This window comes from Vombatus ursinus, unplaced genomic scaffold (assembly GCF_900497805.2).
Source record: "Vombatus ursinus unplaced genomic scaffold, bare-nosed wombat genome assembly UNPS02001287.1, whole genome shotgun sequence".
Lineage (NCBI taxonomy): Eukaryota > Metazoa > Chordata > Mammalia > Diprotodontia > Vombatidae > Vombatus > Vombatus ursinus.
In genome coordinates, this window is record NW_020941065.1 from 2,704,996 (window position 1) to 2,727,647 (window position 22,652).

A 22,652-nucleotide genomic window follows, 5' to 3' on the forward strand; every position below is an offset into this window, starting at 1 on the left:
AAAGAAAGAAAGAAAGAAAGAAAGAAAGAAAGAAAGAAAGAAAGAAATCCCAAAGATAAGGGTGATAACTAGCATTTATAAAGTGGGCTCAAGGATTTGAAGCATCTGACATGATTTATCTCATTTAAGCTGCACAACAAACCTCTGAGGAAAGGTATCATTGCCCCCATTTTAGAGGGGAGAAAAATAAAATTTGTTGAGATTAAGTGACTTGCCCAGGGACATACTGTTAGCATCAGAAGCCAAATTCAGAACCAGGTTTTTCTGATTTCTGATTCACAATCGCTTCCTGATTCCTGAGCTACAAAGCACATCACCTCTCCAAGTGAAAGATGACATTTAGATGGGGTGGAAGAAATCCTTCTCATTGAATTTAATAAGCCTTTGTAAAAACACAAAGCCTGCTCACTTCTCTCTCTCTCTCTCTCTTCTCTGTCCTCCTACCTCCCATATTCCTGTCCATCTATCTATCTCTCCCTCTTTTTTTTTTTTTTTTGGTTAGGCAATGGGGTTAAGTGACTTGCCCAGGGTCACACAGCTAGTAAGTGTTATGTGTCTGAGGCCAGATTGGAACTCAGGTCCTCCTGAATCCAGGGCCTGTGCTCTATCCACTGTGCCACCTAGGTGCCCCTCCCTCTCTCTTTCTACCTCTCCCTCTCTCTCACCTTTTTCTCCCTATATGCTTCCTTCACTAGGAGAGACAGATACATTGCCATTTTTCTCTCTTCTCAAAAAGATGTATAGAACTCAATCTCATCTATCTTTTCTTGATTTTGAAAGAACAAATCCTCCCCCCAAAAAAGGGAGAAAAGTATAATTTCCTTTTTAAAAAAAGGCAAAAAAAAAAGGTATTTATAATCCCTCTGCCATCTGGTAAGTTCTTTTGGAATGAAATTGAGGCAGAAAACATTCAGCAAAATTGGCACTGTTTACATGGCCCTTTCTACCAGACCAAATTCCCACCATATATATTTGGTACAGTCCCTTCTATCCATCATATCATCAGCTGTGACCACAGGATATGTAAGAATACCAAGCAATTTTTAGCACCAGCTCCCAATTCCCCTGAGCCCTGGACACCATATTGCATCAACTTTATCTCTACTTCACCCCCAGGAAATCAAGTCATTAACTTTCCTTTCATTTGCCAGAGCTGGTGCCAAAAGGAGAACGTTCATCAGCCATGACTTATGGGAAGGAAGACAGCGAGGCCTCTACCGAGCTCCAGCTTGAAAAAGGTGCTGGGGCAGCTGGAAGAGCAGATGGGGAAGGCCTAGACAGTGGGATGGGAGATGCTTCAACTTACCTGCTAAATCAGGGGAGAGGAAGATGCAGCCTTACAGCCACATGTGGCCTCCTAGGTCCTTAAGTTCAGCCTTTTGACTGAATCCAAATGTTATGGAACAAATTCTACAAAATCTGGATTCAGTCAAAAGGCCTCACTTAAGGACCTGGAAAGCATTTAAGGCTGCAGGTTCCCCATCTCTGTGTTTGATTCTCACCTAGATACCTGAGAACCCCAAAGGGTCGATTGTCAGAATGCAAAATTAAAATAACCTCTGCCTACTTATCTCTTGTGATAGGAAACACTGGCCTGACTTCCAGGAAGGGCAGAAAAGATGGTGCCAAGAGACCCAGAAGTCCTGTTTCTGTTTCAGATTTGGTTCAAGGTTAGGAAAGAGAGAGTTAAAATATTTATTTTTTTTTTACCTTTGCATTCTTGACATTCTGTGCAGCTCCATATCATCACTTCCCCGGAATCCTTTGGCAAAAGGATTGTTCTCGATCTTTAATTGGGTGATCTGGAGGAGGGGAACAGAATGAGTCTGCATAGATTGCTACAAAGCTACCCCATAACATGAGCTAACAGGCATCATGGAAATTCAAGTGCTGGCAACGGCAAACCAAATTAAGCCAATCACGTCAACGGGGCCCTCAGCTTTATTGTCATGGATGCTTCGAAAAAAATGTCCACGGTCAGACTTCATGTCAAAGGGGAGGGGTAAGAGGGAGCCTGGATTTGTTTTCTGTTAATTGAATGCATATCCTTTGCGTCCTTCCAGCTCAGTTCGCTGACATTGGGTATTTCAGATACAATTGAGGTCCCCACACTTGATTTTTTTTTTAAATCTAACTCGTTGACATGTTTACTCCCTGGTAGTGTGGCGATCTTCACTACGACACCAGATAATAAAAGGGCTGAGCTAGGTTTCCAGGGAAAGCAAATGGTCTCTCCCAAAACTGCTTTGAGAATCCTAGGAAAGCAACAACAATAGAGTCCCCATAGTCAACACTGGCACTTTCTCAAATAGATTCTATGCAGCATCATAGAATCATGGATCCAGAGCCAGAAGGGACCTTAGAAGGGACCAACACTCTCATTTTACAGATGAGGAAACTGAGGCTCAGAAAAGTCAGGTGACTTGCCCAAAGACACAGTGGCAGGCAGAATTAAAAATCAAATCTGCTCTCCCCAGACCCAGCATTTTTGTTCACTGCACTACTCATAATCATGTTGAGTTCCCTTGAATACATGAAGAGACTGGCCCAGGTTCATCAGAAGCAAGACTTGAACCCAGCTACCTTTAAGACTCAACTCAAATTTCCTGTTGTGTAAGAGATCTGTCCTCCTCCCCACCATCCCCCGGGCCACTGCCATCCCCCTAAAAGGACTTCCACTGACATTGTCTTATGTTCATTGCTATTTGCACGTTGTCTCTTCCATTAGAATGGGAGCTCTTTGAGGATGGGGACAATGTATATGCTTTGCTTGGTATCTCTGACCCTTAGCACAGTGCCTGGCACATAGTAAGCACTTAATAAATACTTGATGACAGACTGATAGATACTCTATCAGGTTCTCTCTCAGGCACAGGATAGATTTTGCACATGTGTTTATATACATATGTGCATGTGTGTATATATGTTTCAATGCATAGATTTTCTATGTATATATTTGTTACAATGTGTGTATATACATATGTAAACATAAACACACACATGAAATCTATCCTGTGCCTGAGAGACAGCATAATGTAGTGTCAATCAGTCAGGCATATGCCAGACACTGTGCTAAGGGCACAGATCTACCAAGCAAAGAAAACACACACATACACATATGTGTATGTATGTATATATGCAAATATGCATACATATCTATATGTACATATACACATATCTACACACACGGTGTTCAATAAGATATATATGACATGCATACCCGTCTGTGACAAATCATATACTCATTAAAATGGCCATCTCAGAAGTAAAAACAACCCTATCAGCTGACATTGACAGTAAAGTACTTCACATTGTTTATTTTATTTGTTCCTCACAACAACCCCGTGTGAAAATTTCAGAAGCTCACTAGCCAATTCTCACACCATTACTAAGGATCACAGGCAGAATTTCAACAGGCAAACAGAGTTAAGTGACTTATCCAGGGTCACACAGCTAATGTCTGTGGCCAGATTTGAATGAAGGTATTCCTTACTCCAGGCCCAGAACTCTGTCCACTAAACCACCTAACTTCCCAAAAGTCTATTTTCAGGGGCTCTAAAGGACAAGTAGAAACTGCCTTCCTCACTTATGTTTTTGCCATAATGAAATTCAAACTAATTGTTCATGAATCATTGAAGGGAATGAGAGAAGCTCAGAAAGTTAGGTGACAATTACATCATTTTTAAACAGGAGAGGAGTGGGGAGGGAAAAGAAGGGGGTTGGGAGATGAAGAATTCCCAAAGAACTGCAAAATCACTGAAACAGGACATTGGGAACTAAATTTCCAACTGTAAAACCTACAAAAGAGTAGCACTAGAAGGCCACTTAAGAACCATGGAGTCCAACAGCCTCATTTTACAGATGAGGAAACCGAGGCCCAGAGAAATTAAGTAACTTGTCCGAAGTCACACAGCTAGTATCAAAAGTGGGATTTCTTTACTCCCCCATCCACTACATCATGTGCCACCTCTCCTGGTAACAGCTGAAATTTCTATTGCACTATGAGGTCTGCAAAGCTTTTAGCAATGCTTTGTTTCACATGAGCCTCCAAACAGCCCTTTGAGGAGGGAAGTACAAGTGATTTTTATTACTACACCCATTTTATGAATGAGGAAACTGAGGTTCAATGGAGTTAAGATGCTTGAATCATGGCCACAACAGTTAATGTTTCCCTAGCTTCCTTCTCTCTATCTTTTCCCTAGAGTTTGAATCTGTTCAATCACATGTATATGTAATTTCCTTGAAAGGACAGATTGTTTCATTCTCTGTATTTATATCCCCTGCACCTAGCAGAGGACTTGTTGTATAATAGGTGCTTAATAAATCCAGGTTGGTTCAATGATTGATACATATATAGGTGGTTCATACAAGCCCTTTTACCTCATAAGCTTATATATGTGTGTGTGTATGTATGTATATGTATACACACACACACACATGCACACATCCATATACACACACATACATATCATTCATATATACATATATACACATATATGCACATCTATATAGTCACTGTGCATAGATAGATGTCAATCACACATGGAAAAAAGGAAATGTACACATTTATGTTACCAATGCTATTCACATTTGCATAAAGTACAGTTCCATCTTATACAGGCACCCTGCTCTACTCATGCTCACTGACTTTTTAGAGACAGTGACACTCAATGGAGCATAGTACTATATATTTGGAGGCAGAAAAACCTGGTTTGGAATCCCATGTGATTCCACTAATTTCATGACCTTGGTCAAATCTGGCTTAGTCTAAGCTCTCTGGACCTTAGTGTCCCAATCAGCAAAATTAGGATGACAATAGCAAACACCCTTCTCCCCACCACCACACACACACACAGGGTCATTGTGAGAAGCTGGTGAGCCTGGTTATGTAGAGAACTTTGCAAACCTTAATGAATTAAATAAATGGGAACTATTCTTGGTTATTATCTTGGCATCTTCTGCATGTGAGCACATGTTTTATGTATCTGAACAGTACAGATGTCCGTATTCATGCCAAGTATACCACTGGAACAGGCCCCTCCTGCCCACAATACTAAACAACTCCCCCCCCCCAAATGAGCCCCAAACCGGATATCCCAGGGAGAAAATGCAGGTTGGGGACTGGGAAAGGGGACAAATATAAATACTGTGTCCAACTGGCAAGGCAAAGGTTGTAAAAATTAATGAGAATAATTGTTTCAAATTCTTGTTTTTGAAAAGAATTCTCATGAGGGCAAAAAATCTTAATTATTTCTCTATATGGGGAGGAGGGGGCCATTTCCTGATCCCGACCAGAAAACTCAAACCTAATAAATATGAGCCAGTTACCCAATGACTCAGGCAGCAAGCAAGCCCCGGCCAACTGCAAGGGAAGTTAATTTAAGGGGGGATAAACCTGCCCGGCATACACAGCCATTGTTGGACTAGTGAGGAAATGAAATGTCCATGTGACCTTTTTTTAACACCTAAATATTTCTTGGGTTCAGTCCTAGAACTCCTGACAACTTAGGGAAAACCTTACAAAACCCCACTTCAGGGTCAGCCTCACTAGGGAAAGATTCAGGTTTTAAAATACCTTTTCATGCTGTAAAGCATCTGGGGAAATAAGTTAATTCTCAACTCCAGCTGTGCTCCCAAGGAGAGGAGGAAGAGACTGAGTCATTTATCCCCAGTGCCTAGCACTGTGCCTGGCATAGTAGTGCCTTCAAAAAAGTTTTTGATGAGTTGGTTGGCTCAGAGCAAGGATTCTTCATCTTTTGGTGGGTCAGGGATCCCCTGGGCAATGGACTCCCTTCTCAGAATATTATTTCAAAATACATAAAATAAAATACATAGGATTACAAAGGAAAACAATTATATTAAAATACAGCTATCAAAATATCAAAAAACACACACAGACACACATTCACAGAGCCCAGGTTAAGAACTCATGGTAGTAAGAGTGGGAAAAGGATCTTAAATATTGTCTCATCTAATCACCTTCATTTTACAGAGAAGGAAACTGAGGTCCAGAGAGCAAAGTAATGACTTACTCAGTGTCACACAAGTAGGCAATAACAGAGTTAAGATTTGAACCCAGGGCCTCTCTTCTCCAAATCAAAGCATCTTCCCACTTTACTATGCTGGGCCTGCCATACGGACTAAGACGGGATTTTTTACAGGCTCCATCACCCTGATTGGTATAGCTAATCTATTTGACTTTAAAAAATGCAAGCAAATACAAAAATAGATGATTCAGTCCAACAAAATTTTAGATTTCCCCCTCACAGACTTAAATCTGGTCGAATGCTAGACCTTAAGCTCCCTCTCCAACACACACACACACACACACACACACACACTGTATTGAATTCACCTATCATTTGGCCAACTCATGCATTTGGAGCCTTCGTGAGACACGAATGATATGATGCATATCAATAAAGGATATAAGGTATGTCAATTCACTTTGAGTCAAATGAGTTTAATAAGCATTTGTGGAAGATCTACTATGTGCCAGAATCTGGGCCTACAAACACAAAAACTCAACAATCATTGCCTTGAAGAAGCTTATGTTCTACCAAAGGCAAACAATGTGTACATAGAAAAATCGCTACTAAAGAGATACAAAGGAATTCCCAAGAGTTGGGGGAAGGATTCTTTGTAAGCTTTAAAATGTAATTAAATGTTAGTTATTGTTACTGTTATTATTAAAGAGTTAAAGTGGCCTATTGAGAGAGGGCCAGCCCTATGGACAGTCCTGCTTCTGATCCCAGCTCAGTGAACACAGGTAAGACCATTAACCCCTCAGTGTCCAAAAGGCCCCTCTCTATCAATAGGAATCACAAATGAGTTTCCTACTCTAGGACTTCAGACTTCAAGGTACAAGGGACTTTGGAGGCCATTTAATTGGGGATGCCCTGATTTTACAAAAGAGAAAACTAGGCACAAATTGGGGATGCAATTGGCCCAACATCACTCAAGTACTAGTGGCTCAGAATTTGAATTCAGGCCCTCCTAATCTCAAGGCAATTAACTTTCCATTGTATATACAATTCTGCCTCCAGTAATGAAATTGTAGTTTGGGGGCTTGTTTTTTTTGGGGGGGGGGATAGAAGTGAGGAGGAATTGACTCTTTTTCAACTACTATGGTGTGACAAGTTAATTACAAACTTTTCATGGGCTAACAAGTAATGGGTGTCTCTTGTGTCTTTAAGGAGGATTTGGGGGGACCACATCCCACCATCAGTCTGATGGTTTTGAGAGTTGGCATTAATTAGTTGGTTAGTCATTGATCACTCCATGTACTTTCACCTATTTTCTTGCTAGACACAGTCAGAGCTGGGGATGGTGGGGGGGGGGGGTATTGGGGGGTGTGGCACAAAGCAGGAAGTAAAGGAGAGGAGAGCTGAGAATGAAAGAACCTGTTTTCCAGGTGTAATTGAGGAACCCAGGCTTGAAAACATTTAGTATCACCTCATTACATACATGATCTGTGTTTATATACAGACAGACTCCGGGATAAGAATGTACTGTATGTGGTTAGATTGGAAAAAGAGTGGAGATGGGGGAGAAAGGGGAAGGATCTTTTGTACACTGCACATTAAAACATAATCTTAATATTATTCACAAACCTTAGTATTGGAGGAAAGAACGTCTTTTGGGCTTTTGTCCTGCATGACCTCAGCCAGAATAAGTTTCTAAAGTCAAGCAGCTGCTGGTTTGTTTTGTGGGGCTAAGGGTGGAGGGGGGAAGTAACAAACCTTGAGGAGCTATATAAATACTAGCCACCACTAACTATCTTATATGTTGAATATAATAGCAATCCGGTTTAAAGGATAGACAGCCAGCCTGGAAACCAAGAAGACCTAGTTTCAAGAGCTGCCTTTGACCTATCCTGGCTGTGTGACCCTGGGTCAGTCATTTAACTTCTCTTGCCCCCAGGCAACTCTCTAAAACTCTAAATGTCAGAGAAGGTGCCTAGTTGTATTGGTGGAGATTCCTTACTAGGGAGTTCCCTGTACCAAGGAAATCACAGATCTCTCTCTCTCTCTCTCTCTCTCTCTCTCTCTCTCTCTCTCTCTCTCTCCCTCTCTCTCTCCCTCCCTCCCTCCCATCCTCCTTTCATCTTTGTCTCTCTCCTCCTCAGCCCTACCCCATCATACTACATCTCTCTGCGTATTTATAAGCCCAAACCATGCCTGGACTCCTGCTTTCCAAGGAAATCTTCTGCTCCATGCCCCCGATTTTTTCAAATGATTTTTCCCCCTTATGGTCAGCAAACAGAAGCTAAACGTGGGTTTAAGGCGTTCACAGCAGACATTTTGCAAAGCAGAAACTGTGGCCGGAACTCAAGCTTTGGAATCTCCTGGGTATCACAGGTTCACCTTTCTCTCAGTCTGTTGCCTCACCAGGCCTCTCCGGTGCTTCCTCTACGAAAAGCAGATCTCTGCGGGCTGGCTGCTGTTGGCCCGCCCATGCAACGTCCCCGACTGAGCTCAGCCTCAGAGAGCACAGCAAAGGAATGGGCCATCTGTTTTGGGGAAAGCCGCTGGTCATGTGCACAGCCGAGGCACTGACAGTCCCCAGCTGGAGTCTAACCACACTATTTCATAATCTCCCCCTTCCGCCTCCTCCGCAGGTCTCCACCACCCAGCCACAGAGCTTCCTCCCTCCCCAGGGATTTGGGATGAGATAAGGAGGTTGGTTTGGAGTCTGGGGGAGGGTTCCCTGGGGTCCACACCTCTGGGGTGCTGGACTGACTGCACCAGGATTGGGGAGCTTCAGGCTATGGTGAGATACTCGAGTCTCGCGGCCACTCCTTACACCGCCCTGGCTCTACGTCAGGGAGCTGGGGAAAGGAGCCTCGGGCAAGATTGTGTGTCCCCTATCCTTGCCTAACTGCCTCCTCTCCTCCTTCCCTGACGCAGCCCCAACCATCTCATCATTCCCCGGTAATTATGAACGATAAAAGGAGTAATCCAAAACGTTCCCTCCCACCCCAACCCCAGCCTGGGTGGCTGCGACCAGCACCTCTTTCCTCCACCTAGACTGACGCTTCTTTCCTGGAGGTGAAGGGAGGAGTATTTAAGGTGACTCGGCTTTTTAAAGGGCAGACAAAGAGGAAAACAAGGCCGTCCTCCTACGGGAAATAAAAGGTGGGGCTCCATTCTTTTCTAGGGAACAAGACTTAGCTCTCATGTCTTCAATCCCTAGTTTTGCAAATCTCCTTTATGAGAAACATTCCACAAAAACATACACTGAATGCATGCATACAAGCAGAGAAAAATGAAAATGCAGAAACTGACATCCCGACCCATGGGGATAAAATCACAGTAGGGGTTCTGGACGTCTGGATACTTTGTTACCTCAGCGGGGTTGGGGCGGGGGGAGACAGGGACCGCGCCTTTCCTTTCACTGACGCAGACAGCTCGCTCTGGAACACAGCTCAGTGCTTTGCCAGCACCACCAGTATATGGCAAAGGCTGGGCTCGAACCCAGCTCTCTACTATGTCACACTGCCTTTCTCCACGTCCTACGTTACATTTAGATTGTATATTTGTATGTTGTGTGCTATACAAAACAGAATAGTCCTGGTCCGTCCATCACTGGGTGGGTTGTAGCCTATAAGGTGTTAACTATCCTCTCCCTTCCCCTTTTTTAAAATCAGTCTATATGGCCCATGAAACTCTTTTCTATGCAAATCTTTGTTTTTATTAGAAGTGTCCCTTCTCTTCTCTTGGGGTGGGGAGGGGGACGACAGATGCACAATGTTTCATTTCGGTCTACTCAATTCCTTGGTTGTCAGACTTGATTACTATATGGGTCAGCTTTGCTTAACTTTTTTTTTTCTTTGTTATACAAGAAAGGGGCTTCAATCCCAGTCTAGGAAATTAATTAATTAATTGATAATAATAACTACGAATAACAGAATGAGGATAATGACAATATCTGACAAGTATACGGCACTTTCCCCTTACTAGCTGTGTGACCCTGGGTACGTTACTTAAACTCCAGGCTTCAGTTTCGCCATCGGCAAAATGAGGGAGTTGGATTGGATGACCTGTGAGTTCCCCTCCAGATCTAAATCTATGTATGGCCCTAAGATCCCACCGTGGAATAACCACAACGGAAAAACAAAAAGTAAACAAATAGTTGCGGCTGTTTCTATGTGCTTGTTTCATTTCCCCTTGCAAAGTAAGAATGAGGAATCGAAGATCCCTGGTAAGGAGTAACCGTTACCTCGCTCCCTGACAGCTATTTGGGGGAGTCACCCTCTCCCAGCATTCGGGGCTAGCAGAAGGCGGACAGAGGGCGGGAAGAGACTAGGTGCTGGGCCAGAGCGTGCTCGGCTAAGCATCCTATTAGAGAATTTTCCTGGGCCGCATTTCCCCTAGTAAACTTAACCCCCTCTGAAACTCGCCCTAGGGTAGGTACAAACTGTTGTTCTTTGTGGGGGTCTGCGTGCAACTGGAAAAACAAGACAGTTACAAACTGCAGATTGCCTCGAGATTACACGCCCGTGGTGGGAGTGCGAGGGCCGCAACCCCTGCCGAGTATATATACTTAGGGCATATAAATGGAATAGGATGGGGACTCATCTGCGGACGAGGCGGGAGGGAGGAAGACAGAACGAGGGAGGGGGAGGGAAGGAGAGGATCACAGTGAGCATGCGCGTCCCCTGTTCTTAGGCTTTCTGAAAGAAACCCGTAGAAAGCCGCACAGGTGTTTCCGCGTGGAGCACGGTCCTGAGTCCGAGTTCCTGCAGTATCTAACATCCACATGGGAGTGTTTTAATGAACTGATCTCCTTACTTTGTGATTCTGGTAGGAGGTCACAGCGATAAAAGCCGTCTCTGGGAAGACGTGGGTGCAGAAGGCTGTGTTTTTCGAGCCAAATCCATTATTTTCGTCTGCTTTTACGATGTGCAGTCTAGGCTGGTATTTGTGCATGGAATTCAGTATAATCTAAAGACAAATTTTAAAAAAAAGAAAAAGAATAAAAAATCCAGGCCACATCAGAAAGCATTGCTACGAATCACTAAAGACAACCTTTTGCAAAATAATAACAACAATAACAATCCATAAATTGCGTTTTTGATTGTTTGGGGTCTTTTTAACGTGGAAAAAGGCGAATAGGTTAATGGAAAAAATTTGTTTTTCTTTCCAAATGGCATTTTTCACCAGAAATATCCTGGACAACGTTGAGGGAATATACCCAAAGGCATACACAACAGTAAATCAGGATACTTAATAAAATGCTGCTCGACAAATTAACTCCTGGCTCACAGAACCTAAAATGACCACTGTGATAGCTCCCATGATTCCTTCTGGGAGGAAACAGGGATGGCAACCTGGGAACTGAACATGGGAGGAAAAGGGAAGAGAGGAGTCTAGATGGGACCCGGTGAAGGGGACTTGAGGCTTGGAGGTACTATTCATAGTTTGGGCCCCTGGCTACCTCGTGGGGGTTGGGAATGGATTTCCTGGTGCCCACAGTATGGGAGATGAAGCCCTTTGTTCAAAGTACTGAAAGTCAGAGAAAGCAAGAGAAATGGAAAAGTCTAGTAGGGTTGAGAAGGAGGAAAACAAAACCGTTTTCCCCACCACTGATTTGAATTCTAGGATGATGTTGTCTAGAAAGTAAAACCTTAGGGTTAGTTTTTAAATTTCACCTAAGAGGTTTTTTTTTTCTCTATATGTATTAGATTTTTACTTATTTTGTGAAACATTTTTCAATTACATTTTAATCTGGTTCTGCAACATTTGCTCTCATGCTGTCCATGTGCCTGAGTTTGACACCTTTGGTAGTGGGTTTGGAGTCAGTAAGACCCAGGTTCAAATCCTCCCAAAGGGATCTTAAATAACCATTGCAGCCCCTAACTTTCTAAGTTTCCTGCACAGTCCAATTACCCCTGGACCTAGATAGACAACAAATTGTCTGCCTTTTCACGTTAGAATGATTATGTTTACTCCCTCCACTTGCATTTCTTTATTTGGGCTGTGTTTTGAAGTGGCATGTGACCAAGGAAGAGATCCTATTAGCATCACTGTCTCATTATTACCCATTTCATTTCATTTCCTAGGCTTCTCCCTTCTGAAGCCAGTGACTGATGGGAAGAGGTCAGGTCAGTATATAAGAAATGAATAAACTCATAAAAGCAAGCTTATTTTTAGCATTCCTATTAAAAAAATTCATTAAAACACCACTGAGGGCACTTTTAATGCTGATGTTAAAAATAAATAAATACCATCATCAATATGTTAAAAATAACAACAACATATAGTGACTAGAAAGCTGGTCTTGGATCCAGGAAGATCGGGATTCTAATCCCACCTCTGACATTTCCTGGCTTTGTGACCCTGGACAAATCACTCAACTCTCATTGCCCCCAGGCAATTCTGTTGCCCTAATTCTGGAACAAGATAAATAGACCCACTCTATCAAAAAAACATTCCTCCCCATTCTGATTTCCCAATTAGAAAGTAAGTTCCTTGAGGGCAGGGTGTGTTTGCTTGCCTGAATTTGTATCCTGGGGACTTTGCTTAGTTCCTGGAACAGATATATACTGATTGATAAGTGCTTTTGAATTACCGGTGCCAAAATCCACTTATGTGGGGAGTTTCCTCCCCAGGAGATATTCCTACAGGGCTGCAACCAAAATGATAGCAACAGATCTTTAATGGTGCATTAAGTTTGCAAAGCACTTTACCTATAGCATTTTATTTAATTTTCACAACAAACCTATGAGTTCAATCCTTTCCCGGTCCTATTATTCTCAGTTTTACAGATGAACTTGTGGGGATCACTGTTCATGCTCCCTCTTAAAGTATGAATGAAGAAAGTGTTCCTAATTCTCTTTCTAAGAGAATAGTTATTAAAATAGACTGGCTGGGTAGTAACAGTAGAAAAGGAAGAGGAGGAAGAGGAAGAAGAGGAGGAGGAGGAAAAGATCTGGGGGAAAAGAGGAAGGAGAAAGACAAAGGCGGTAGAGATCTCCTCCTGGCCTTCCTTTAGAGATGGGAGTGGGCCCAGTGAAAGGCGGGGAGGGGCCAGCAGTGCCCTGGGATGCCGCAGATGCCCTGGACTCCTGGGCCTTGGTCTAATCTCGGAAAGTGGCCGCCGGGCTGCCTGCCTCCCTCCCTCTCTTCCCGGCCCGATGGCGACGCGGAGCCGGGCGCCCTGGCGACCGACCGAGAGACGCAGCTGGGCGCACGAGGCCCGCCAGAGCCCCCAGGCCGGCGCTGCCATCGCCCCGGCTTAACCAAATTGGTTTGACATCCAAGGGCAGTCGCTGGCCATCAACGGGGGAACGATCTAATGGCCTTTAATTTCATTAGGGTGGCCCCCTACTGGGGGCCCAAGCCCCAGCTGGGGTTCTGGGAGCCAGCAGAGACTCGGAGGCCGTGGGCAGTTCTGAATTTCCACTAACTGGAGAGGGGAGGCGTGGAGACCAGCGCTGCGGAGAATCCACGCGTGTGTCTAAGGCTCTGGGGGGCGGACTGCAAATCCCATGCCGCCGAGATTCCCCAGACCGAACCTAGAATGAGGGAAGTGCCCCAAGAGGTAGAGGAGTCTGGGGCCCTTGGACCCCAATCCTAGGGCCTGGAAAAGCACAACAAACTTTAGACCCCCCAAACCTGAGATCGATGTACCTCTGCCTCACCCCGAGTGACATTGGACAGATTAGTTCCCTCTGTGGATCTCAAAAAATGCAGGGGGAGGGGGATGACTTTTCAGGTCCCTTCCACCTTTAAGTCTATGACCCAAGGCATATTTTCCTGGTGAGCAAAAGGTTGCTGCTAACCCAGGAACCGTGTTTGGAGTGGCCTGGAGGCCGTCAAAGGAGCCCAGCCTGAGCAAAACGTGCTTCAGAAAAGCAGATAGGGGTGGGGGAGTTGTTGAGAGATGCTCCCTCATCACACAGTAAATATTTTGCTTCCAGGGAAACATAGAGGGGAGGGGGAAGAGACACTGGGGCTCACAGGCTGGAAGTACAGACAAATAAGCCCTAGCACAAGCCCAGACTCAAGCAATCAGTCCAGTGACCTATACGCATGCAAATATGTCTATGTGTTAGATCATGTACACATATTATATAACATGTGTACACATATTTAGGCCAGTGTGTCCCTCCTCAGGAAAAACAAACGAACGAACAAACAAACAAAAACAACTATGGTGTCGTATAGTGCTGGGGCCAAGCCAGGAGTTCAAATCTGGCCTCTGACGCTTGCTAGCCGTGTGAACCCTGGCAAGTCACTTCACCCTGTTTGCCTCTATTTCCTCATCTGTAAAATGGGGATAATAACTGCACCCATTTGCCAGGATTGTCGTGAGGATCAAAAGGGATCATAATTGCAATGTCCTTGGCACAGTGCCTGGCACATAGTAAGTACCATATATTAGCTATTATTGTTGTTATTATTTATAGGATCTAAAGCTGGAAGGGACCTTAGAGGTGACCATTCAACATCTACCCCACCCCCATTTTACAGATGAAGAAACTGAAGGGCAGATAAATGACTTGCCCAAGGTCACACAGCCAATAAGTAGCAGAGTGGGAATTGAGACATTTCACTTCAAAGCATGTGCTCTTTACAATATTCCTTCCCGATCAACCTTGGGAGGGGATGGGGAATGGAGGTGGGTTTTACTCCCCTTCTTCTAAGCTTCCTTCCCAATGTGCTTTCAGTTTTCATTATCCCAAAATGGCCATTTTGCATCTTAGAGGGCCCCATATCCCAAAACACATTGCTCTCACTCTCCTGGGAGAGCAAATGAACAAGGCTGTGGGACCCCACTTGGAAGGTCAAGATTTTAAGTGAGACACCTCACCCAAACCTCATTAAACTCCCTTCTTCCTGCCTAGGCCCCGGAGAATTCAGTTCAGGCCTTCAGGCCCTAACTACGTTAGTCTCCTCCCCGGACACAAATAACAGTTCACAGGGCTTTTTAAGAGTTCAAATAATCTTAAACATGATGGAGGTCCCAGAATTAGCCCTTTTCCACACCCTTCCTCAGGTGGAAGTTGTGACCTGCACATACCTCCCTGAGATTCAAGGACTTCTGGACCATTTTTATCACATGGTAGATCCATTTAATTCACTTTGGGGTGGGGGGATGTAGAGAAATGAAGTAGGAAGGCTGGACAGGGCTTAGCTCCAACACCTCCTTCTACACAAAGCCTTTTCTGATGCCCCCAGCTGCTAATATCTTCCCCTCTCTGGTTACCTTCTACTCCGTTAGAAAATTTTGAGCTGGAAAGGACCTTAGAGGCCATAAATCATGTTAATAACAATAATAGCTAACATTTCTGTAACACTTCCAATGTGCCAGGCATCATGCTAAGCCCTTTATAATTATGATCTCATTTGATCCTCACAATAATCCTGGGGGTTAGAGGTTATTATTATCCCCATTTTACTGATGAGGAAACTGAGGCAAATAGGAGAAGTGACTTGCCTAGGGTCACACAGCTAGTAAGTGTCAGAGGTGGGATTTGAATTCAGTTCTTCCTGACTCTAGGCCACCTAGTTGCTCTTCATTTTACATGAGTAAACTGAGGCACAGAGATGTTAAGTGATTTGTCCATGGACACACACAGGCTGGTAAGTGTCTTAGGCAAGAATATAATCTAGGTCTTCCTTGTTCCCAGTATAGCATTTTACCCACTGTACCCTTAAATATTCTATATAAGAGGCTTTGAAAAATCATAAGTGCTACATAAATGTCCTTTATTATTACTAAGATACCATGCTATCCATATGGGCCTGTGACTTCTTGGTGTGGGGAACTCCTACAGTGGAGACTTCCTCCATACATGCAGATCAGCTAACTGTCAGGACTTTTTGGACTCAGGAACCCTTACAATTAAAATTATTGAGGAACTCCTTCACTAAGGAAGTTTTGTGTATATAGTTATATCTATTGATAACTACCGTATTGTACATTAAAATGTTGTAATATTACTATGAAACTAATTCTGACCTCAAGGATCCCTGAAAGGGTCTTGGAGACCCCTAGAGAGAAGTGCCTAGGGTCAGCAGGGATTAAGTGGCTTAACCAAGATCATACAGCTAGTATAAATTAGAAGTAGTATTTGAACCAATATATACTATGCCTTGCTGCCTATAATTTCTGTCTTTGTTGTTAACATCATTATCAGCATCTCCATGGCAAGTCAGGATCCTTACACCTCACCTGGAACTTGCTTCCATCCTATCAAAAGTACTTGCTGACATCATATATTATAACTCACTGTTCAAAGTCTTCTCCACTACTTAAATGGGAGGACTAAAAGGAAAAAAACCCAGTTGTTGATGAACTTAGTATCTCTCTTCCCCCAGCAACCAGAATAGGGGTCTTCAAAAATGAATGCTTAGTTAATATTTGTGGGTTGAGGTGCAGCTAGGTGGTGCAGTGAATAGAGCACCATCCTGGATTCAGAAGGACTTGAGTTCAAATCCAGCCTCAGACACATAACACTTACTAGCTGTGTGACCCTGGGCAAGTCACTGAATCCTATTGCCTAACCCCACTCCCCCCAAATATATATGCATATATATATGTGTATATATATATATATATATATATATATATATATATATATATATATATCTGAGCCTCCTGTTTGCACCAGGAGATAAAAGGGGCATAATTCTTGCCTTTGAGGAGGTGACATTCTAGTGGGTCTAGGTCTTGTACCTGTCTTTGGACTCCATGCCACTTATGGTTAGTTAAAGGTTCAGCCTGGCCCAGGTTACAACCCCTGTTCTTTTATGAATCATCATACCAAAAACCTGGCAGGTTCCTCCCTTCTCCCCAGGGTCCCTGGGACCCAGGCCAAGCACACCAATTGGGGTCTGTGTTTGGGACAGGACTGGGACAGGGCATTGCTGCCCAAGTCAGCAGGTCATTTCTGTTGTTTGTCAGTCTCTCTAGACCTCCCATCACACACAGAGGGGCCAACCTGGGGGATGCTAGGAGGAATATAGATACAATGTCATCTTGGGTAAGGGTACCCAAGCTGAGCCCTGACTCAATGCCCTACTCAGCAGTGTAAAGCTTGGATTTACAAAACCAGAAAGGAGATTGTCATAGGAGACAAGGAAGGAAGAAGAGTCGGTGGAGATGGGGAGGGACACAATATAGGGCAAAGGTAGAAGGGGAAGAAAATAGAAAAGGAAAAAGGGAGGAAGAAGGTAAGGAAGGAAGAGAAAGAAGGAATAGATAAGAAAGTGGGGGAGAAAAAAAGAAGGAAAAGAAGGGAAAGAAAAAAGTAGGAATAAGAGGAGAACGTGAAAGAAGAGAAGGAGGACAAGGAAGAAAGAATGTTGAGCCTGGAGGGAGAAGTGGAAAAGATAGGACACCAGGCGCCTGGTACTCACATGTCCAAATGGGTCCAGATGGTTATTGGTAAGCTTCAGTTTCTGAAAGGAGACCAGCTGCCGCATCCAGTGGGCACCTGTGGCTGGAGAATCCGGGTGCACGTACAGCCGTCCAGGCATAGCAGGCTCTGCTTTCCCAGTCACAGACCTAGCCCCAAAGGAAATTCCAGTTCACTGAGTCCAAGGACTAAGGAGCCTAGTGGCCCAGCCTAATCCAGCCCACCAAGTGAACCTGGCCAGCCACAAGCTCAGAGCAGAAGGCCGTTTTACCCTACAGAAAGGTGGCTTTCAGTTTCTCATCCAGAAATGTGTTTTTTTTCCTTCTTCTTCTTGTTTCCTTTAAGCTACTATGGATCTCATATAATCCCTCTCCTGCAACCCTTATGATCCACTGCCAGGGCCCCAGAACCTCCTGGAGCAGCCCCATTTTGCATACATCTAGGGCTTCATTTTTTCTTGTCTCCCGCTGTTGTGTTTATTTAATTTCTGGGACCCTTAGATTCACCTGGGCCACAATGCCACCACAATCCAGTCACCAAAGATCTGAAACAAGAGCCAGAAATCCCTTCCAGGGATTTTCAAGCACTCTGAAGACTATTTTCTCTCATCCCAGGAAAAAAAAACCCCTAGGTCTCTTCTGTCATTTCTGGCTTCCCCTAGCCCTTCAGCTCACTTAAATGCCAAGTCAATGGTTTAATAAAAGGCATGTTCAAAGCAGATAACTCATTAAAAAATAGTAAATAGCTTTGTGCAGACATTATGCTGAGAAATACCTCTTTCACATAGGAACATTAGAGAGTCATCTCAGCTAATGCTCAGTAGGTAGGGCAGCATATCTGGGAATAATGGGGGTAGGCCTGGAGTTCTCTGTCTACATATCTTCTTCTCCCCTCCCCCAGATGCCTACCATTTATTATCTGCAAATTTGTATCTGTGGTCGTCAGCTGGTACAATATCCATGAGCAGGATGTACTTCGTTTTGGGATTCAGTCCAGTGACCTTGACTTTGTAACTGGGGAACATACGCCTAGAGAGAGGGTAGGAAGGGGAGAAGAGATGGAGGGAGGTGGGGGAAAGGAGGGACAGAAGGGGGGCACGTAGGGAAAGGGAGAGATGGAGGGAAGTGAAGGATGCCAGGCAGAGACAGAAAACAGAGAAATAAAGAGAAAAGACAGGGCAATAGACAGATAGAAACAGAGACAGAGGAGAGAGACAAGGAAGAGAGACAAATGGAAGAGGAGGAAAAGAAGAAGAGAAGGGGAAGTAGGAGAAAAGGGGAGAGGAGGAAGAGGAAGAAGGAGGAGAAGCAGAGAAGAGAGAGAGAAGAGAGAAGGAAGGAGAGGAGGAAGAGAAAGTAATAAAAGACAAAGGGAAGGGAGGAAAAGGAGTTTTCCAGGAGACGAGAGAGAGAGAGAAAAGGAGGATCGGAGGAAGAAGAGAAGGAAGAGAAAGAGATGGGGAGAAGACAGAATAACTGATTAATACTAATATGAAGATCAGAGATCTTCGCTTCACCCGGTGTAGCAGAAGAAGGGATTGATCCAGGGGGAAAGCCTGATTTCCAACTCCACACCAGGACTGATCCAGCCCAGGTTTTCCTGCCTATTTTGAGCACAGGGATGGAGGCGGGGGCCAGATACAGAGGAGGTGTAGTGGGGGAGAGCGACAGCGCGATCTTGGAGAAGAAAAAGGAGGACTTGCTCTTTTTGTTGACTCGTTTGGAATATAGAAAGTTCACCACCACCACTACTACCTCTCTGTGCGCTCACACATACACGCGCGCGCACACACACACACACACACACACACACACACACACACACACACACACCAGTTCTCCCTCCCCCTTCATTTCAACTCATCAACTCCAGCTAAATTTAGTTCCCAGAGGCAGGTCTTTCAGTAGGAAGCGAAGGAGGAAGCTCACTCCATAATAACGACTTCTCTTTGAGTTGTTATTGTTGGTGGTGATAACGGTCTGGGCATGCACACTTGCGCACAGGATCCTGTGGAGACCCCGGAAACACACGTGCTCTCAAGGATCCCGTGGAGACTCCAGGAGATATACATATGCCCACAGCCCAAGGGAATTTACAGATGACTAATCCTGCCCCTACCCCACCATACATATCCATACACTTAGACACTGGGGCAGCAGGCCTGCTCCTCACCCCTGCTGGGGAGAAAGGAAGGAAAGTATAAGTGTTTATTAAGCTCTTACTATGTGCCAAGCACTTTCCAAACATTATCTCATCTGATTACCTTTATCAACTCCTGATTTTGAAACTGATTCTGCCATTTGCCTCTTCTTCTCCTTCCTTCCTCATCTCTCCCTTCTTCTTCCCTTTCTCTCCTTTTATTCCTTCCCTTTTCTTCCTTTTCTTTCTCCTCTTTCTCTCTCCCTCTCTCTCTCTCTTCCTCTCTCTCTGCTTGTCTCTCTCCTCCTATCTTCTGTTCCCTTTTCCCACATCCTCTTTCTTTTTTCTTCCTTTTTGCCCCCTTCTCTTCCACCTCTAACCCCTGCACCCATTCCAATGGCATGTAACCCACTTGGACTCCATCAAGGGGAGGGAGGGAATTAAATCAAAAACAGCATCCCCTTTGGAGATGATACCAAGAGCTCGCTGGCCTTCTATCTAGAGTCAGGCTTCAGTGAGTGCTGCCCTGCAGAAAATCAGGCCCTGGGGGTCGGCAGCAGCATCCTTGGGATGACCGGTTCCAGTTGCCTGGGAAAGGAGCCCGGTTGGTGCTGCCTCCCAAAGGCAGGCAGGCAAGATGGGGAAGTGGGGGTGGCAAGCATTTGAAGCCAAGCTTGTGGGGGTAGCGTCCCCACCCCGCAGCTTCCCTCCATTCCCTTCCCTCGGAAGGTAACCAGAGTCTCCCTGTGTTTATGCGCAATGGTTTGTCCAGAAGTCTTAGCGTCGAGGGGTGGTTTGCAATCCTTTTATAGTGAAATCTTTCCAGGAGACTATGCTGGGCCTGCGGCCTCAGCTTCCAAAACGGAATAGGAGGAAAGTCTGCCTTTTTTTCCCCTTTCTATTTTACTGTAAACAGACCGGTAATATATCACTCGGGCCCTTCGGCGTGGCGGGGACAGAGACATTGTTTAATTCCAAATAATAATAAATGTCAAATTTCTCCCAGTTTACTGCGGAACAGGCTGGGGGGGGGGGGGGGGCGGTGTTGAAGAAGTCCTTCCCCTCTAAGCCAGGGCCTGTCTGTCCTCAGGCCTTGGGCCTGCAAGGGTTGGGAGGGGGCAGATCTTTTTAAAGACAGTCCCCAGTCCATTCAACACCTGGGCCTGTAGAAAAGGAGTGGGGATCACGGGCCAAAGTCCAAGGTGAGGGCACTGATTGGCTGAGGGTAGGTTTCCTTAAATCAGTCAGGCGGGGAGAATTCAGGGCACTCAGCACTCTGCTAGCCTCCGCCGCCAGGCGGGCTAACCTTCTCGCTTAGCCCTGAAGGGCTTTTAACAGCGACTCTGGGGTGAGTGTCTATTTGTGAGAGCTGCCGTGTTTATCTGTGTCTGTATAAAGAGCTCAGCAGAGCCCCGTCTACGTTTCAAAGGCTTCGACTGCTTCCTATAAACAATGAGAGAGGTAGCGAATACATTCAACATTCAGGATTTGGCAAACGGGTGGGACCCTGGAAGGATGCCAAATTTGGGGGCAAGGAGGGGGGAGAGAAGCGAGAAAAATTTGGACTCGTGCTTGATTAAATGGAATCCCTCTCTCCCTGTCTCCCTGTCTCCCTGTCTCCCTGTCTCCCTGTCTCCCTGTCTCCCTCTCTCCCTCTCTCCCTCTCTCCCTCTCTCCCTCTCTCCCTCTCTCCCTCTCTCCCTCTCTCCCTCTCTCCCTCTCTCTCATTCTCTCATTCTCTCATTCTCTCATTCTCTCCCATCTCTCTGTCTCTCTTCTCCTCCAGTGTCTTTCTTCTCCCCATCTCTTTCTCTCCCATTCTCTCCCATCTCCCAGTCTTCTGCCTCTCTCTTTTCTTTGTCCCATTCTCTCCTCTCTTCCTCTGTCCCTCGCTTTCTCTTCTTTCCATCTTTCTCCGTTTCTGTCCTGTCTTCATCTCTTCCCCCCTCTCTATCTTCTGTCTCACCTTGCTGGTTCTCTCAATCTCTCCTTCAATAATTCCCCCTCTCCCCCAATCCCATCTCTTCCCATTTTTCATTTGTGTTTATCTAGATCTCTCCTCTTTCCTCTCAATCTTCCTTCTTTCTCACCTCCCTCCAGCCCCCCAGTTTCTCCCCTCTCTGTCTTCTCTTCTGTCTCTCAGCCTTGCCTCTCTGCATCTCATTCTCTCAATCTCACCTCTCTCGATTTCTCTTTCCCCCACCCCACCTCCCTCTCTCTCTTTTCTCTCTTTCTCTCATTACTAATCCCTTAAGATATCATGCTCTCTGGAGCCCTTTCTTCTGTCTATATACGAGGTGGAAGAGGAGCCAAATTTCCGGAGCTGAAGACTTGACTTTCCCTCCCCCTACTCCCCTCCTGTTTGTCTGAGATCAATGGATGAATTTTCACAGGGATTTTTTTTTTAAACAAGTACCTAGTCAAAATATATTTTTTCCCTCTTATAAAAAGTGTCTCACACTCCCCAACCCCCTTTCTCTCCTCATACAATTCACATTCGACTTCCTCCTTAAGGCCAAGACAACGTCTTACCTTCCCGCTTTGGTGATGATCATTTCTGTCCCCACTTCATGAAATTTCAGCCACAGTTCTCGCTCGTGTAAAAACACTTTGATCCCCTCCATGCCCTGCAAGACAACAAGAAGAATAAGGCCACAGAAAGTCACCATTGGAAACCACCCCCACCCCCAGTCGCTCTCCACCTCAGGCCTGGAGTTCCAGAGGGAAAATGCTGAAGTTCAGCTCCCCCCCCACCCCCAACACCAGCATTGCTCTTTCTTACAAGTCCCCATCTTCTGTAGGCCTCTTTATCCAGGGCCTGGTCTCTGTCCCTTGTCTACAGGGTGGAATGAATGATCCAGGCTTCTCCACATCCTGAGATGGGCACCCCAGGAAGGTAGAGCAGAAAGCAGCGCCTCCCTCCTTCATCCCCTCCTTGTATGTTCTGGGCAAACCAGTGGGACAGACTAGGTTGGCATCCTGGAGGTGGAGGCAGGGCAAAGGACCCTGTTTCTAGGCTGGTTTTGGTGGAATATGTTGCTGGAGCTATAAGAAAGGGAGCGCCGGCCAGTGGGTGCTAGAATTAACTAGTCAAAGGGTGACACCAAAGGGAACTAGAGGAAAGACCAACGCAGAGCTAACGGAA

The 22,652-nt window shown here is 45.1% G+C and overlaps 1 protein-coding gene across 3 annotated transcripts in view; it reads right to left on the reverse strand.

Annotated features, from left to right (window-relative positions):
* Nucleotides 1–22,652, reverse strand: part of TBX5 (T-box 5) — a 57,319-nt gene that overhangs the window by 26,233 nt on the left and 8,434 nt on the right. For all 3 annotated transcript variants that reach the window (XM_027862417.1, XM_027862421.1, XM_027862430.1), the window contains 5 exons: nt 22,040–22,134; nt 18,277–18,396; nt 17,370–17,517; nt 10,794–10,946; nt 1,711–1,802 (listed from right to left, as the gene is read on the reverse strand). In XM_027862417.1, the coding sequence (XP_027718218.1) occupies nt 1,711–1,802; nt 10,794–10,946; nt 17,370–17,517; nt 18,277–18,396; nt 22,040–22,134 (608 nt within the window). The remainder of the gene's footprint in view (nt 1–1,710; nt 1,803–10,793; nt 10,947–17,369; nt 17,518–18,276; nt 18,397–22,039; nt 22,135–22,652) is intronic.